Source organism: Rhamphochromis longiceps, linkage group LG13 (assembly GCF_057381845.1).
Source record: "Rhamphochromis longiceps isolate RC_006_pf linkage group LG13, R_longiceps_female_GT1.1, whole genome shotgun sequence".
NCBI classification, from domain to species: Eukaryota; Metazoa; Chordata; class Actinopteri; order Cichliformes; family Cichlidae; genus Rhamphochromis; species Rhamphochromis longiceps.
The window spans coordinates 18849743-18866627 of NC_140569.1; the positions used below are offsets into that span (position 1 = coordinate 18849743).

The 16885-nt window shown below is 41.5% G+C and overlaps 1 protein-coding gene across 4 annotated transcripts; it reads right to left on the bottom strand.

The window, feature by feature from the left end:
- Positions 1 to 4147: 4147 nt before the first annotated feature.
- On the bottom strand, positions 4148 to 14662 carry ldb1a (LIM domain binding 1a). 4 transcript variants are annotated; one of them, XM_085428188.1, is made up of 11 exons: positions 14361 to 14662; positions 11985 to 12087; positions 11636 to 11680; positions 11354 to 11429; positions 9043 to 9145; positions 8251 to 8423; positions 8042 to 8164; positions 7865 to 7942; positions 7606 to 7729; positions 7289 to 7431; positions 4148 to 5368 (listed from the first exon to the last, which is right to left on the bottom strand). In XM_085428188.1, exons 2-11 carry the CDS (start codon positions 12002 to 12004, stop codon positions 5315 to 5317), a joined length of 939 nt encoding a protein of 312 aa, XP_085284314.1. In that variant the 5' UTR covers positions 12005 to 12087; positions 14361 to 14662; the 3' UTR covers positions 4148 to 5314. The 4 variants fall into 4 exon arrangements, with proteins under 4 accessions (XP_085284314.1, XP_085284313.1, XP_085284312.1 ...); XM_085428187.1 differs by having other exon boundaries at positions 7283 to 7431; XM_085428186.1 differs by lacking the exon at positions 4148 to 5368 and adding an exon at positions 5375 to 6254.
- Between the last annotated feature and the right edge of the window lie 2223 nt (positions 14663 to 16885).

A 16885-nucleotide genomic window follows, 5' to 3' on the forward strand; every position in this document is an offset into this window, starting at 1 on the left:
GAGAAGAGAGGGAGGTAAAATTATAGACTGAAGGAGGGATAAAGGGAGGGTCGACGCGTGGTGTGTCAGGGGGAAGGAGGAGTCATAATAGGGGTAAACAAAATAGATTTTACTAATTTTGTTTCCTGTATTCTCAAATGCATGTAAGGGATGTCAGACTTGTTTGTTTTGGAAATGTTTTCTTAACATGTATAGTTGTAGTTAAATTTGTGGCGCCTAGACAGGCGAAAAACTAAAGAAACCAACAAAACAAAATTGTTTTCAAGAAAATGTGTTAAAATTAGGAAATTATTTATCACAGAAAGTCATCGTCGACCCAAGTTCACTCCCAAGTGAATCAGTTCACATCTGCAATATGAAACGCAAGGTGTGGCTTTAATGGAAGCAAGGGCAAAGCCCAAACATGTAGGGGAAGATGGAAAGGACATGCTTGGGATAAGAAAGAAAAATGACTAAAGCCTGCCAAAAAATTCTCCAAAATATTTCAACATCGAGCAAATTACTGACAGCAGCTGACAAATTACTTTCACTTTGGTCAAAAGATACTGTGTCTGGAGTTGGCAACAAGTCAAGACAGGACAATTTTTACACAGACTGAGCAACACTTGACAACAAACTATTTACAGTTGCACAAGAAGGAAGTCCCACTACACACCTGCATGGGTAGAATTCCCCACTGTGATCATACTGTTAACATTTTTGCATGGAAAGAATCAACAGCGTTTTCTAAAACATTTTGCAGGAAAAACATTTCCCTCTCTGTGTAACAAAGCGTAACCTTTCTGAGGTGGGTATTTCTTGTTTAGAAGGTGCATTCATGGAACGAAGAAAGGATTGTAAAATAGGAATGCATTTAATTTCCATAATGCAAACAGAATTCAAAGAGTTTCTGTCCAACGTCAACAATCATTTGCTGATTGCTTATAGGTGTTTTACTATAACCTAAAATTTTAGGTTTTCCGGTTTATAACCCTGTCAGGTAGCTTTAATACAAGGATGACATCAACACCTTGCAGTGCTTTGACTTGCTGATTGTCCTTAATAATTGTGTGCTCTTGAAATAACATCACAGGTCATGTAATTCTCAGTTAAACAAGAACTAAGAGGGCAGATTAACAACATAACAGTACTTTTCATCAATAAGGGCAGCATGTTCCATTTACCAGCAAGAATTCAGTGAATGATAAGGCAACACCAGTGACTCATCCTGTTTATTATGTCAGCGCTCATGATCCTTCTTCTCCTTTCAGCTTGTGAACATAGGGGTGATTTGGTGACTAAAGAAGTTTTTGTTAGTTCAGGATAAATTGCAACAAAACTGAATGTACTTTAAAAAATTAAATATGTAATCAACACTCTCTGTTTAACCTGTTTTACAGTATCTTAAGTTTATTTTCTGCCAGTTATCAATAACAAAGACATGCGCGGATCTTTACTTAATTGGTAACCTATGGGTAACTATGGCTACATATACATAAAAGCCACACAGACTTTGACAATTTCTGCCATCAGAAATCAAGAAATAGTGAAGAAGTTCTTTTAAAATGGGGGGGGGAAAAAACAAAGAGAGATGACTCACCTCAGGAAATGCAGCTTGGATAATCTGGCATTTATAAACTCAAAACAAGTGCTGCTGTGTCTTGTTCATATTAGTCTTCACACTGTCTCAGCAAGAAAACTCTTGTGCACCCATTCTGCTCGTCTGTACGTTAATTTTCTTTCCGGAGGCAAGTGATTTTAAAGAGTATGTATTACCACAGAGATTTTACATATCCATAACCTGTGAATAAACAATAGTGGACCGCACCCACCTGCTGTTCAAATCTCATGTTTACCAAGGGCAGACAGTCAGGAGAAAGTAGGCAAGATGGTAGGTTTGAAGGAAACAACGATTTTAATTCTTCTTCTTCTTTTTTTTTAAATTTCAGACAGTGGATTAACTAAAGGGCAGCTATGTAAGATGAATAAGGATTATATTGAACTGTACATCATGCAAAGGAACTCTTCCAAAGCACAACAACAAAAACTGTAAATGAGGAAAATAAATCCTGCTTTGAGGAAGTTATTATTTGTTGTGGGTGATTCTCTAACATGCAATGCAGCAGGTATACAGCCAATAAAAAAACAAAACAAAACAGGAAGTTGTGAGAAAAAGTTGTTGAAGGTAAGTTATGAAGAGGTGATCAGTGAGCAGCAGTAAGGCTTTATGCCAAGAAACAGCTCTACAGACGTGATGTTTGCTTGAAAAATCTTTAATGGGGAAGTATAGAGAAACGTCAGAGGGAGTATTAGTGCATTAGTGGATGTAGAGAAAGAGCATGTAAAAGGGTGCCAACACAGGAACTGTGGTACTGCATGAGGAAGTCAAGAGTGGCAGAGAAGTATGTGGTGCACAACATGTACGAGGGCAGGGAGTTAGTGGTGAGGTGTATGGTAGGAGTGACAGACGGGCTCGAGGTGGGGCAAGGATTACATCTGGAATCAGCTCTGAGCCCCTTCTTGTTTGCGAGGTGATGGACAGGCTGACAGATGAGGTCAGGCAGGAGTCTCCAGAGGGTATGTAGTGAGAGTAGTAGTTCCTGAGAGAAGAGGAATGACTAAGAAGCAAGATTGAACACATGGGTGTGAATTAGAAGGAGAAAGGTGTAACGACGAAGAAACGAGGAGCACAGGTAGTGAAAGCAGATGAGTTTAAATACCTGGGGTCACCCATCCAAAGCCATGGAGGGTTTGTGTTGACTTGTGAAAGGAGGATAGCAGCAAAAGTGACACTAACAAGACAGGAGGATGAGCTGGAGATGGAAAAGTTGAAGAAAATAAGATCAGGTCAAGTGGTTTAGAGACAAACAGAGGCAAGGCTGAGACAGAGGGATGGTGGATATTGGAAAAAAGTATGGTGACACGAGAGCTGCAACTGAGGGGAAAAAAGGGGAAGACCACAGAGAACATTTATGGCGGATATGCAGAGCTGGTGTGACAGACGGGTTTAAGGGACACGGTGAGATGAGATGGCTGCAGATGATTTGCTGTGGGTGCGGTCACCTATGTGTGACAAAACGCCAAAGAGCTTCCTCTATCACCAGCAATAAAGACAACCACATTTTTCCGTGAAAATTCATCTTTATTGATACCATACATGAATTATCAATGACAGAAACCTGGCAAAAAAATATAGATATAAAACCACCCCCATGATGAGGTGCTACAGGAGCCAGCTATGGGTGCATTGCCATTTCATCTCTGTCTCATACACCCTTATATTTCCCAAACAGAAAACACAGGGTGTTGATAAGTTGCTCCTAGATTCAATTCTGTGTCTGCCTGCTGAACTGAAACACCACAAAAGTAGACTAGGGGTGCTGGAGACGATGAATAAGGATTTCAACACAATAGCCTGCAGCCTAGTGTAGATTTACAGATGGCTTTTCAGCCAAAAACGATGGAGGAATTTCTGGCAGGCTGCGCACTCATGTGCTCTGTGAGACCCCTGCTGGACAGTCTACAAATTACCATGCAACAGCTGTTAGCCGGCATCTGGGTGATGCTGTCAGGCAACTTTTTCCCTATTTCTCTGCAAACCCTGACACCACAGCTTTAAGACCAACTTCCCCAAGGGTAAGATCCAATGTCAGTGGTCAACCTTCCTTTTTTGTTAAACTCATCTCTCAGATATTAACATTTATCTGAAAAACAGACATCAAATAGCCTAAAAACAAGACCATAAGTATTATAATTAAAAGGTTTTGGTCAATCCTATTAAATTTCAATAAAGGTCGCACCATTGTGGCACATTTCCAGCATCTAAGGAACTTGAGGCATACAACTGGATGACTTTGAGGTCAACACTTTCTGTCACCGTTGCCATTTACTGGTTTTCAAATACACCTGACGCTTCCACACCCTCGATGGCATTTAAATTCCTCCTCGATAATACTGAGCCAACAGAACAATGTGCAAACTGCATCTCCGTAAGAAACACAACAGAATGACCTCCGTTGGCATTAACTGACTCAGCAGCCCCACAAATTCCTCCATATATCATCATGAATATTGTACAGGTGGGTTCAACCTAAACAGAACATCAGTACATAGAAAAATAAATACAGTTTCCTAAAATGCGGGCAAAAATTGTTTTTTAAGTCAGTGATTGTACCATTAAAAATCACGTTTTTAAAAAAAAAAAAAAAAAAAAAAAAAAAAAAAAACTTAAGAGGTTTTTCATCTCTTTACATTAGATTGAGTATCTCATAGTTCTAGGGAGGAATACATAGAATAACTTTTACAGAAATTACTACCTAAAAATATACAAGCACAGACACAAACATGAGGAGTAAAGCCAACAAATGATTCATTATATAACATAAAACAGCGCCGTTTAAACAGTATAAGAATCTTTACATGTAGCTCCTTGGTCTGCAGCTTTCTTAATTGTACTTAAAAACATTTCTGGGAAGCTTAAGTTAATACAAAAGTCTTATTTTTTATTTTACAACCCCATCAAAAGTTGTTTTTAAAATATTTGAGTAGCAAATTTGATTTCTATCATTATATTCTTTGAATAGAGGACCCTCACCCCAATATAGAGATCTGAAGACAAAGCAAACAGTTCTGCGATGATAAGACAACAGATGTGAACCAGGTGCTCGATGGAAATTTACCTGGGGAAACTGGTTTCCAGTGTGCTACTCTGAACTCGCATCAGATAGTTAAGCACTGGCCCTGTTGTCTCCAGCCTGTTTAGCACTGAAGCCAATGGGCCAGATGACAGCTGGATGTCTGAGACACATGGATGACATATCAAGGATAGACTTACATGAAAGTTATTTACCATCACAATAAGAATGATCTAACAGCAATATTTCTACATTAATATACTGCAGGTTTCAGATGTTTACAGTTCTTACATTAGCAATAATAGAAAAGGAAAAAAAATACACCGTCAATTCATAAGAAAAATAGATTGCCGTTAATAGTGGAAAACAGTGCAAAGAATATTCTGGGGTGTTTTTTGTTGGCTTGCTTGTCTGTTTATTTTTAGAAATTGTTTACAAAAAAATTGAAAAACAAAACAAAATCAAAACAAGTCTAAAACATAGAAAATAAAAACACACTTCTGTTAGCGCCTGGTGCTCTGGTCCAGACACGCTGCATACCACCTTTCTCCAGTACCTCAACGTTTTATGCTGAAGGTGTAAGGTAACCGTGTTAGTGTGTGCGCACTGCTGTGAGTGTGTGCGTGTTTGCATGTGTGTGTATGTGTATGGGTGTGTGTCTGTCAGTGTTTGTGTGTGTTTAAGATTTAGCGTAGTGGTTCTCAACTCCGGTCCTCAAGCTCCGGCACTGTACAGGTTTTTGTTCCAACCAGGTCCTACAAAAACAAATAATTGAGTTTTTAAAAACCGAACGTTGAATTTTGATACTAAGAGTGCACACAGTTTTCTGCAGCCTGCAAAAACATGTCAAATAAAAGCTAAGCATTCCTTCCCTGTGACATGAGCACAACAGAAACAGTGACGTGCGAGGCTGACGGGAACGCACGCCTGAGAGACCCGAGGTTGGAACAAGAACCCGCTGACATGGGCGCCGCTGCGAGCACTCGGACAACCGGACACGCCAACTCTGGCTCAAACATTGTGGTGAGCGATGATTGCGGGACGAGGGAGGTGGGGGGGTAAACACACATACACGCACACTGCCAGCCCGCCAGACTCACCACACCACTAAGAGGACTGGTTGTAGCCGGGCAGACTAGGGCCAAGGCTGAGCACCAATGATCATGTGAGGGAGGTAGAGTGGCTGAACTGGCCTTTGTGTGACGGCAATAAGCTCGATTGGTCAATCTATTTCACCACCCACTCTCCTTTTATCATGAAAGAACACAAATAAAAATTAACTCAACATAAGCGCTCGAAGCCGCCCTCCCTGACCCCTCTTGCTAGCATGTTGGCTCAGGTGGATCCCAGTAAGTTTTTTGGGGGGGGGGGAGAAAAAAAAAATACAAAAACAAAACGAGTTGGGACCCCCCTCGTCTACTGGGACGACTGGGAGTTGTCATTCTTGCTCTCCTGACTGGAGGGTGCCTTGTTGTTCCAGGGCGAGTGTGCCCCCAGTGCAGGTGAGCTGTTGAAACTGTCCTCATCCTCCAGGCCATTCGCCCCATCGTACTGCGTGTTCTCCAGCCGCGTGATCAGACGCTCGTCCTCGTCACCAAACTCCCCTCCCATCAGAGTGGGCTCGCCCACCATCATCACATCCTAAAGGGGACAGCAAGGGCCGGTACAAATTATCCCCATAATACAGGGGGGTGCGCGGAATGACTGCACGCATGGGTCACTAACCCTGAACTCAACTCTGTAGTTGTTCATTTCGTTTTGGTTTTTGCTTTAGGTGCAATCTGACTGGGCTCAATTCCAGCATTACATTTATTTGTTTTATGAACGTCATTATACTGGAAATCAAGGGAACCCAAGTATTAAAAGCTTTCCATTTTAGTGTCCTCTTATTCTGAACCAAATCACAACTGGACAATGTGTGTTCAGGTCATCTACTCAGACATTTAAGTAGTCCATGTGGCCCTGACTCCCTGTCCCGAGAACCAGGGTCGAGAAGCCTTTCCTACTGGCCAGAAGTGGGCATCCCTGATCCTTGAGTGCTGCATCACGGGGGTTTTCATTCCACCTCGGGTCTCGTTCGCTCAGTCAAACAAGCAGTGCTGTGTGAAATCACGTGCTCTGATAGACTCAGTGGTAACTCTAAGACCGGGATAACACGGCAGATTTAGAGTGAAAGCCTAACTATCCCACTGGAAATCAGAGCAAGGTTAACCCTACCCCACAGACCCAAAATATATTAAGCAGAGACGGAGGTCAGTTGTACCTCCTCTATATGATAGACCGTTTAACCTGTGGCCCTAGAGGACCAGGGACTGCCCATCACTGGATCACATGAGGGGGTCTAAAACCTAAATCTATCCTCTGTAGAATTACAAAAAACAAAACCACACACACACGCACACACACACACACACCTCCACACACACACACACAAAAACCTAATCCCACCAAACTCCGAGTCCAAATGCCTCCCTGACCTACCTCCACCCAAACCTGGTACTACAACTAAACATGCTAGCAACCCCAGCTCCCACCCAATATACGCATACAAAGAATTTTCTGACCCCTCTGCCCTTCTTTCCAACCCTTACACCCTTTTTTTCCCCCCCATGCTTTGCTCAGCTGAAGTTTGGAGGTGCAGACAGAAGTCAAGTAGATGTAATGCTTACAGGTACCTGGCTGGAGAGTGAAAAGCTGTTGGCTGGACTCTTCTTTTTACTGTTGCTGTTGTTATTGCTGCCTCCGCCAGAGCTCACGGTGCTCCCGCCGGACACCTTCCTTTTCCGCCGCTTGTTTGGAGCTTGTCTGGCAGGCTCAGCTACAAGCACAGAAAGACATGTTTCACATAAATCTCTATAAATCACTAGTTTCTAGGTCATTTACAGATAAGAAACTATCACGCAGCAGCTGCTGGATTTTAGTATGGGTGCTTCAAAGCTTAAATTGAAAGGGTAACTATCATAAATGCCACTGGCTATTTCAAACGCGTTACCTGGAGGCGCTACCATTCTTTGCCACTTTTGGAAGAGGCAGGTCTTCAGGCAGTCTCTGGGGCTCAAACTATAGGTTTTATGCCTAGACATCAATTCTTGCATGGGTTCCAATATCACACATAGCTTAAGGGAAGACGAGAGAGGCCAAAGTTGAATGATAGATGTTAGATTGTTCCAAACACAGATAATTCACCAATATGTTACCAAAAAAAAGAAGAAAAAAAAAAAAGAACAAGATCAAGAAGGAAATTTGCTTACACGGAGGTAGTTGAGCGTGGAGTTGGACAGCCCACATCTGGTGATATTTTTAGCCAGCTGATCAAGCATCTGGGGATCCTGGAGGATAGGGGGGAAAAACAAACAAGTAATGACCAATTGCACGCACGGTACGTGAATCTGAGTATTAAAGAGGGGCTTGTTTACACGGCAACTCACATGCATAGCCAAAATGCTCCTCGGTAGGACCTCTCTGTGTTGTCTGATGCTGAAGTGCCACGTCTTGATCCTCATCATGTCGTCAAACATAAACTCTAGGTACAGGCGGCCCTCAACACAAATCTAAATCAAACAGCAGAGATCATGGGTTACCATCTCAACAAAAGGTTCAGAGACAATTGTGCGTCTATTATCCACACTGGCATTACCTGTGTAAACATAGGTTTGCCGTTCTGGGTCACCATGGTGCACTGGTCACAATCGAGAGACACAAAGTTACTATGGAACGACTCCTTTGGATGCTTCAAAACATAGAAGAGCTCAGTGGCGCCCCCCTCAAAGATACTTCTGAAGTACCGGGGAATCAACGTTCTGCCGATGGCTGCAGACAAAATGTGCCAAAGTTAAAAGCTTAAAGCTGACAGGACATTAAAAAAAAAAAAAAAAAAAAGCCGTCATCTGATTTATAAAAACCTTATAATACGGTACAACCCCAACAGACCACTCTTCTCTTAGACAGCAGGACATTTAAAAGTAGCATGGGAGGCAGAGCCTTCAGCTTTCAGGCCCCTCTCCTGTGGAACCAGCTCCCAGTTTGGATTCAGGAGACACCCTCTACTTTTAAGATTAGGCTTAAAACCTTACTTTTTGATAAAGCTTATATTTGGGGCTGGATCAGGTGATCCTCAATCCTATTTAGTTATGCTCCAATAGCTCTGGGCTGCTGGGGCCTTGCCATAATGCAGCAAGTGTTTCCTCTTCACTTACTTCTTTTCACTCTGATTATAAACCACTCTGCATTTAATCATTAGTTATTATTAATCTCTGGTTCTTTTCTACAGTGTGTCTTTTGTCCTGTCTCTCATTCCCACTGTTGCCAAGTGCTTGCTCATAAGCAGGTCACCTGATTGTTGGGGTTTTCTCTTTATTATTGTAGGGTGTTAAAATAAAACATATTCAATGACAAGCAGCTATCATTTCTTTGAAAACATATTTCTTACTGTATCGTTTTGGACCATCTTCCAGACAGAAAGTGATCGTGAGCATAGCATCATCTTCAAAAAACTCTGTGGTGAAGGCATCCCACCAGAGATTGTCACAGTCCTATGAGCAGAAGAAGAAACATTTTTCAGTTTTTGATTCCTCAAAATGTGCAGTGAGTTATGTTAAAATAGGTCATGTTCAAAAGGAAGAACAGATGCCATTTGAAAAAAACAAGAACTAGAAATTCATATACCTGCACCTCTCCTATAACCTTTCTACTCCTCAGGACAACAGAATGAAACGCACGCAAAAAGCCCTGCGATTGGCGACCTGTCCATGGTGTACCTGAATCTCACCCTGTGACACCTCAGATGATAGTCATTCAGCAGCTTTAAGCATTTTCTTAAAGATAAATGTTAAAGTGTGTTTTCCTGGATAAGCAACCAAACCCAACAATTCACTTTCCTGAAAGTAAAACTCAATTCCAGTAGTTCTTCCAGCTGTAGCATTTCCTGTAGTGTGCAAACAGCCTCACAACCTAACAACACATAATGGCTACTCTTTTGCCCGTTTAGGCATAGAAACAGTTGGTACTCCAATTAGGGCTGAACGATTATGGAAAATAATCTAATTGCGATTTTTTGCCCCAATATTGCGATGCGATATGCGATTATTTTTTAAGGTCTTTGTCTTCTGTATTATTAAACAAAGACAAGCAATACATCATATAGTATGGCCAATACTATATTACATTAATTTTAAACTGTTCTTTCCTGGAAGACAGACCTCTGTTATGATGACATGAGGTGATGCATGAATTGATGACTGACATTTTTATTTAACTTCTTCAATCACAACAGTATATTTGAACATACACAATAGTTTATTTTTAGCTTACAAACATCTGAGCATAAAGTGCTGGCAAGGAACCCTGGTGTAAACATTAAAATGAAAGTCAGTACAATGTGCAGATTGCAGAAATATACATTAAAAAAAATCAGTGGCTTTACCACACTCAGTTTTTCGACATCTGTGAACTACTAGACAGTCATTCAATTAAAAAATAATATTAAATAAATAAAACTAATAAATAAAAAATACACACATCTTACTGATCTCTGCAGTCAGTAACATTACACATAAAGTGCAAACATAATAGCAATTGTATAAACACACACACAAACACGCCTTTAAAGTTTAAAGGCGTGAAATTGGACGGTCTAGCCTTCTGATTAGCTAATCAGAAGGCTAGTTCTGATTAGCGTCACCGCTGTCTCGGTGGAGTTTAATAAACTCGGCCGTCTGCTTCTTGCTATCTAAAATATAACCAGACACTGGCGTAAATTCTCGACTGTCTCATACTTCTGTTTAATAAGTTTTCTGTTTGACGTTTAGTCAGCTGTGTGAAAACCAAGGAGGAACCCACCCGGGGGATTAATAAAGTTTTATTTTATCTAATCTAATAACTTTAATCTCAGCCAAACCGATTTACTCACGAACAAACAAAACACTGAAAAAAGCCCAACAATAACATTTTTAGGTTGTCTAAGTGACTTATATATCACGTTTAACCCGAGCAGCGAAACTCCGTGGTGATCTGAAAATGATGTGCCGGGAGTTGTGCCGTTCTCGGCCGCATCAGTAATCCTCGAGCTCCCGGCTAGCTGTCGAGCTGGTGGGTAGCAGACGCCTCTGAAAACGTCGAAGCACTTTTGCAAATATGGGATATCTTGATAAACCGAGCAGATATTTGATGTTTACACAACTACTTTCTCGCCTGAAAATATGTTAAAAGTTTATTTTGTGACCCAGAAAGATTAGTATGAGTAATTTTAAAACTTAGTAGCGGCCGCCATTGCTGGAAACTGGAGTTTGGCTGGGCCGCGCTATGAATTCTGGGATATGGTAGTAATTTGGACAGCCTTATAATCGCAGTATAATCGCAGCCTTTGCGGTTAGAAAATTGCACTTGATCATGTCGCGATATTATCGCAAATGCGATATATCGTTCAGCCCTAACTCCAATTATGTTTTAGCCAGGTTTATCAGATAGTCCTATTAGAGTCTGGATGTAACTCAAGTCTGAGTTCTGACTTAATTTTCTCGCATAATCCCTAACATGGTTACCTACACATCAACAGCTGTTGGGAGGGAAATCTAAAAATAGGGCAACAGTACCGGTAAGTGGTTTACAGGATCTGCAAAATGTAGTTCTACGAGGACTTTATTACATTTCCTGCTTGGAAATAAAAGACAGGCTCTGTGTTTTTGTGAAACAGTTTGTGTTGGGTTGCTACTACACTGTGTGAAATACAAAACGATTCTCACCTCTGTCCAGTTCTGTAATCTTTTGTTCAGCTCATATATCCGGTAGTCTGTCTGGTTCCCATACGGTGTGGGTCTCCTGAAACAGAAAATGGGGATATTCAACACCCTGCAGTGGGGGCTGCTTCAGTGCACTTACACCCGTAGTGCAAACAAAAGCAATAATCCAAGAGCAGCTTCAAACTAAATGCAGCATAAATTTTTGAACAGTATATGCTATATAAAGGACTTCTGACCTAAAACAGGATCAAATGGCGTTAATTATTTAAGCATCAATGTGCTCACCCCATTCCAGGCTCCATGTATGAGGGGGGATACATGGGTGTAGGCCTAGGACAAAAAAAAAAAAAAAAAAAAAAAAGATATTGATAATCTCCACCAAGCATGTATGCCTTTAATAACATTCTGCAAATAGATTGCATTTCATAACCTCTCCATATTATTAAAATTAAATAAATAAATGTAAAAACAGACGTCTTATATTCTTAAGTAAACATCAAGAAAACTGATTTTATAATAAAAACAAGAAGCCTGCAAGAAGTCAAAAGATAAGACATCAAGAGGGTAGCAAATGGCATAATTTACTGGCTGAATGAATTCACAAATTTCCCTTGAGAGCTCAGCTCAGACCTACCCCACATCTCTGTCCAGCATAGCGCCTGGGTGGAAGGGGGGAAAGCTGCCGCCGTTGGGGGGCTCCTTAGGAGAGTACAGCTTGAATGACTTTGACGAACAGCCTGCACACAACCCCGGAGCAGAGGAGGAGGAGGGGGGGGAGGGGGGGCAGAGAATTAAAGGAGATTTAGATTACTTTGGATTTAGCTCATTCAAATCGCAGCAACATCTCAGTAATCTAATGTTGGATGATTTTGTTCAGACTTGTTCAAATAAAAGCCCACTGCCATAACAATTTCCTGCTGCTCTCATCATCTAATGCACCTTCAATCTGCTAAATGGACAAGAAAACAAATGATTGTTTTGGGGAGGGGGGGTATATTTATTAACCTGTAGACATCTGAAAACACAAACTGCAAAATGAGTGGAAACCAGATCCACTGGCATATTTTTTGTATTTTTGTGGCACCTGTACCATTACTGGTGACCCTCCTCTCAACATACAGCCCTATGTGAACCTAAAACCATGCCTCTCTACACTGTGTGCTGGACTCCCCCCTCTTGCTGCCTCTTCTATACCCATCCCCCCCCCCATCCCTACACTGGCTGTTGTTAACCCCTGTCTGCCCAGATAACACAGTCATGCTCAAACAATCTGGCAGTGCTGAGAAAACATCTACTCAAGAAGGCTCCACACAAACAGCTGCTTCAAGTTTTAGGGTCTCAAAAGATATTTTATACCCAGGTTGTAGGAAAACAACCCCTAGAAATCTGAGTCAGACCGGCCAGTCAGAGCAACCCTCCAGTTCCCCTACCCTTTGAAGCAGACACAGAAGTGGGGCACCAACATGAGGAATTTAAAGTATGTTTTGATAGGCAGGTATTAGCAACATTTAAATAACAGCAAAACCCATTTGTATCCAGTTGTTTAACAATGCCTACACTGCCTGTAAATGTGGTATTCCCAACAGGCACCTGCATAATGTTAATTTGACCTACAATTTATGCACAACGGTTGGTCACTGTCTGCTTGGCATAGGAAAGAGGGGGCTGTACTTAATTAAAACCAGCAGGGGGAGAAACGTCGACTCCCAGCGCCATGCATGCTAATGCAAACCAAAACCATAGAGGGGTGTAAATGTAAGATTTTTGCCACTTTCTGTGAACTGATCGAGTTATCTACATGTGCACCAATTCTCAAATGGTGATTGTTAGGTTCAAACAGAGAGAGAAAAACATTAATTGTCCTCCTTCACCACACACTACTACAACTCCTCCTCCATTTACTTTCACCCTTTTCTTCCTTCTTTCTGTATACTCTCAAGAGTCATGGTAGGTCATCTTCTCCTTCCTATTAGTATGAGGCTGATCTTGCTCAAGGCCACCCAACAATGGTTCCCTACACATTACCTCTGACCTATACACCCACCCCCAGCAAGTCTAGCCATTAGTCCCAGACTGCATTCAGGCCCATATGATAAGCCTTTGTTCATTTTGATGCTGATCCCACAGCTTTGTGCAAAACATAATGTCCAGTGTAACAAATCACATCTCTATTGTGAAAAAACAAAAAAAACAACCTTTCTTCAATCACAACCCTTAATGTGAAAACAGAAACAGCTACAATGAAGCTACAATCAAATTATGCAAAGATATTTTAAAACAAAGGCCCTGAGGAAAAAAAAATGTTGACACATGGGGGATTCTCACCTCTAACATAAATACACACACAAATATGAGGTTCAATCAGCAGTACTAACCCATCTAAAAAAAAAAAAAACCCTGCAGATCATTAGATCCTTATGCATGTAAACAACTACTAACACGAAAAGACAGGCTCAGAGGCACCTGAGGTTAAAGGATGTCACGTACTGACAAATGACTACAGTCCTTAAGCATCCTTGAACAGAGTAAACTTTAACAAGGTGAGAGATCACGATGCATATTTCACTACGCTAACAAAAGGTTAACTTAACTGGACTTTGATGCAGTTCAGTCCGCCCAAACTGCTTAATGCAAACAATAGAGCTGCATCCAGAGGATGGCCATCAGCCAATAAAACATCCAAAGCTATGTGCAAGACTCCTAACGTATTTGCACAGCTCTCTGGTGTCACCTCATTGCTCCGTGTATTCACATGCATGAGCAGTATACCTGTAAAAATGCGCGAGCATCCACTTTAACAGCACGGGCCAGGCGTAAACTGAACCACAGGGCCGCGTTCATTAACATTAACCGTTTGCAGAAAACGGATGCCATTGCTAAGCTATTAACCCACTTGCTAAATATCACCGCCCTCCGCTCCCTATCCCCCCGTGTCTGTTTACGATCAATTTCAGCGGATATTGTGAACCTGTGATGCTGCTAACCTGGTATAGCAGTTCGATTGAGTTACCTGCAGAGAAACGTCCACCTAAACGCGGTGCTGCTCAACACCTCGGGTCGGTGTTTCTAGCCAGCTAGCCTTGCTGCTAGCCGGAGCGGCTGGATGGTGAATTCTCCGCCGCTGATAATGTACTCTTGTGGTCCTAAACCAAACAGCTGACGACGGGAACTGAAACACTCCCGCTACTTCCCCGCTTCTGGTGAATTTGCGATTCCTGCTTATATGTTTTAAATGTCATTTGTCTGGAGGACTGTGTTCTACTACTACCGGACCCTTTGTTCCTGCCAGCCGAGACACGAACAAACAAAGGCCCCGCCTTCCTCCAGGCTCCTCCGCCCATCCCTACACACAGACCGGGACAAAAATCTCAGGCCCCAGTCAAGACAAATTGGGGCCCCCAATTTGTCCCATCAGTAGACCAGTGGCCCCCAGTGTAGTACAAGGTGGGTCCCCATTGCGAGGAACAACCGTCTCACTTAATCTTATTCCACAGTCTGACAGGATTGTGGGCCATGCCGTTTCTGTGCCAGCCCTGCGCTGAAGTATAGTGGGTATGAATAATATTTGGGTCAGCAGAGTTTAGGAGGGTAAGGTAGCTCTTTTTTCTTCTTTCATTGATGCAATCAAATATCCATCTGCACTTTGCCTACTGTATTTATTACAAGTCATAAAGTGTCATAGTCTATAATAGCATTGTAATAAGATGCCACACAAGTGAAATACACTGAAACATGTAGCTCACTTGCAAGTCTATCTTTTTGTCCAAGTATTACATGTGACATATCTCAGATATTTAACTATCTTGCACTTCACTTTGTTAAAATTGTGTGTGAACAGGCTGATTTTTAAAACACACCACATTGCTCCCTAACTGCAGTGCTAGATAATTAAATATCTTAATACTTGACCAAGTAACCACGTGTTGCAAAAAGAAAAAAAAATGCATCATTATGTCTGCACTTTTTTTCCCCCCTCATTCAAGCATTTTTAATCTAAAAAGTTACATAGACTTCATTACTGCTCAGTAAAAGCTGAATCTCAGATTTCATGATCAGATATGGCTGCAATAAAATATGTCTTTTTCCTACTTTAACTGTGGATCAAAGTGACAGGATTATGTCCCGTGAAACTGCAGTGTCTGAGATGATTTCTTCTCAACTTCCCACGCAGAGTGTCCGACCATTTATGAAAGCTCTGTGTGAGGGCACTGAAACAGTCAATCAGTCATAATGATCACTCATGAAGAATGAGTAGTCCTTTTAGAATATGCTGTAAAAGTAACACTGTGTTAGCAGTGCTGGACCCATTTAAACTAGTGGTCATCCAAGTCCTGCACAATCTTAAAACCCCTTAACCTTTATTCTTTTCATGGAGTGTGAATCAAACATCCTATTTATACCATTAAATCAGTTATGACTTGCTACCGACATAGCGCTTTTAATTGTAGCTTTGTAAAGGCCTATTAAAAGTGATTGACGCGGCTGATGACTCAAATCTTTTCAACCACAGCTCTGTGCCCGTCATAGCCTCAGTTCGCGTAGGCTAATCTGCAGCCTCACTTTTAATCAATAACCACTCTAATGTTTACAAGCAATATATTTGAGGCCTAGAGAACCATTTGTGGTCTCAAAGTGCATTTTAAGCTCATTTGTTGAGGCTTTCACTTGAGCTGCCAGTCAGTTAGAATTTCTATAAGCCGGGAGTGCAGCCTAGGGAAGTGAAGCTATGCTTTTTGAGATGTACAGTAAACACATCTGACCCACACCAGCGTCTCTCAGCGCACAAACCCTATGTTATATATAGAGCAGAGATATGTAAAACTGTATGCAAAAAAAAAAAAAAAAAAAAAGCAGGCACTGCTGTACGCAGTTTTCAGAGAAGGATGCACCACCTGTGGTCTAATCTGTTAGTGATAACACAAGCCCAACTTTGAGATCGCTTGTTGAACAAAACCAAAGCTGGCTGGTGTATCAACTCCTTGTGCAAGTCAGTTTTGATGGACTTGCACAGAGGTGTGAAAGGACAGCATCTCCCTCTGCTGGCAAATGCTGATAAAAGAAAAAAATTTTTATCTCATGCTTCAAAGTAGAATGAATTTACTGTCCTGGAGTTTACAGTAATATTTGATTTTGGCCATAACAACAAATTTGTACATGCTCCGCTGTAGTTGTATATTAAATTCTATTATCAACAATATACATATGCACAAAATCCATTAGTGTGGATTTCATGGCAATATGCATTACCACATGCATTACTCTGAACTGAATCCTCTTTAATCTGTATTCGGTAAGAGTCACATTTAGCACATAGTCACCTGGCAGGCAGTGATAACATTAAAGGCACCATAGCGCAGGAACTAAGTCCTATTTTGGTCTCAGAAAAGGAGGTTTTGAACGGCACAGGTATTCGTGTACAAACACCGATATATCGTCTTTTTTTTATATCTATCTATCTATCTATACACACGCACACGCACACACAGAGAGAGAGTTGGGCCGACTTGCATTCAGTCTGCTTTGTCTTGCTCGACT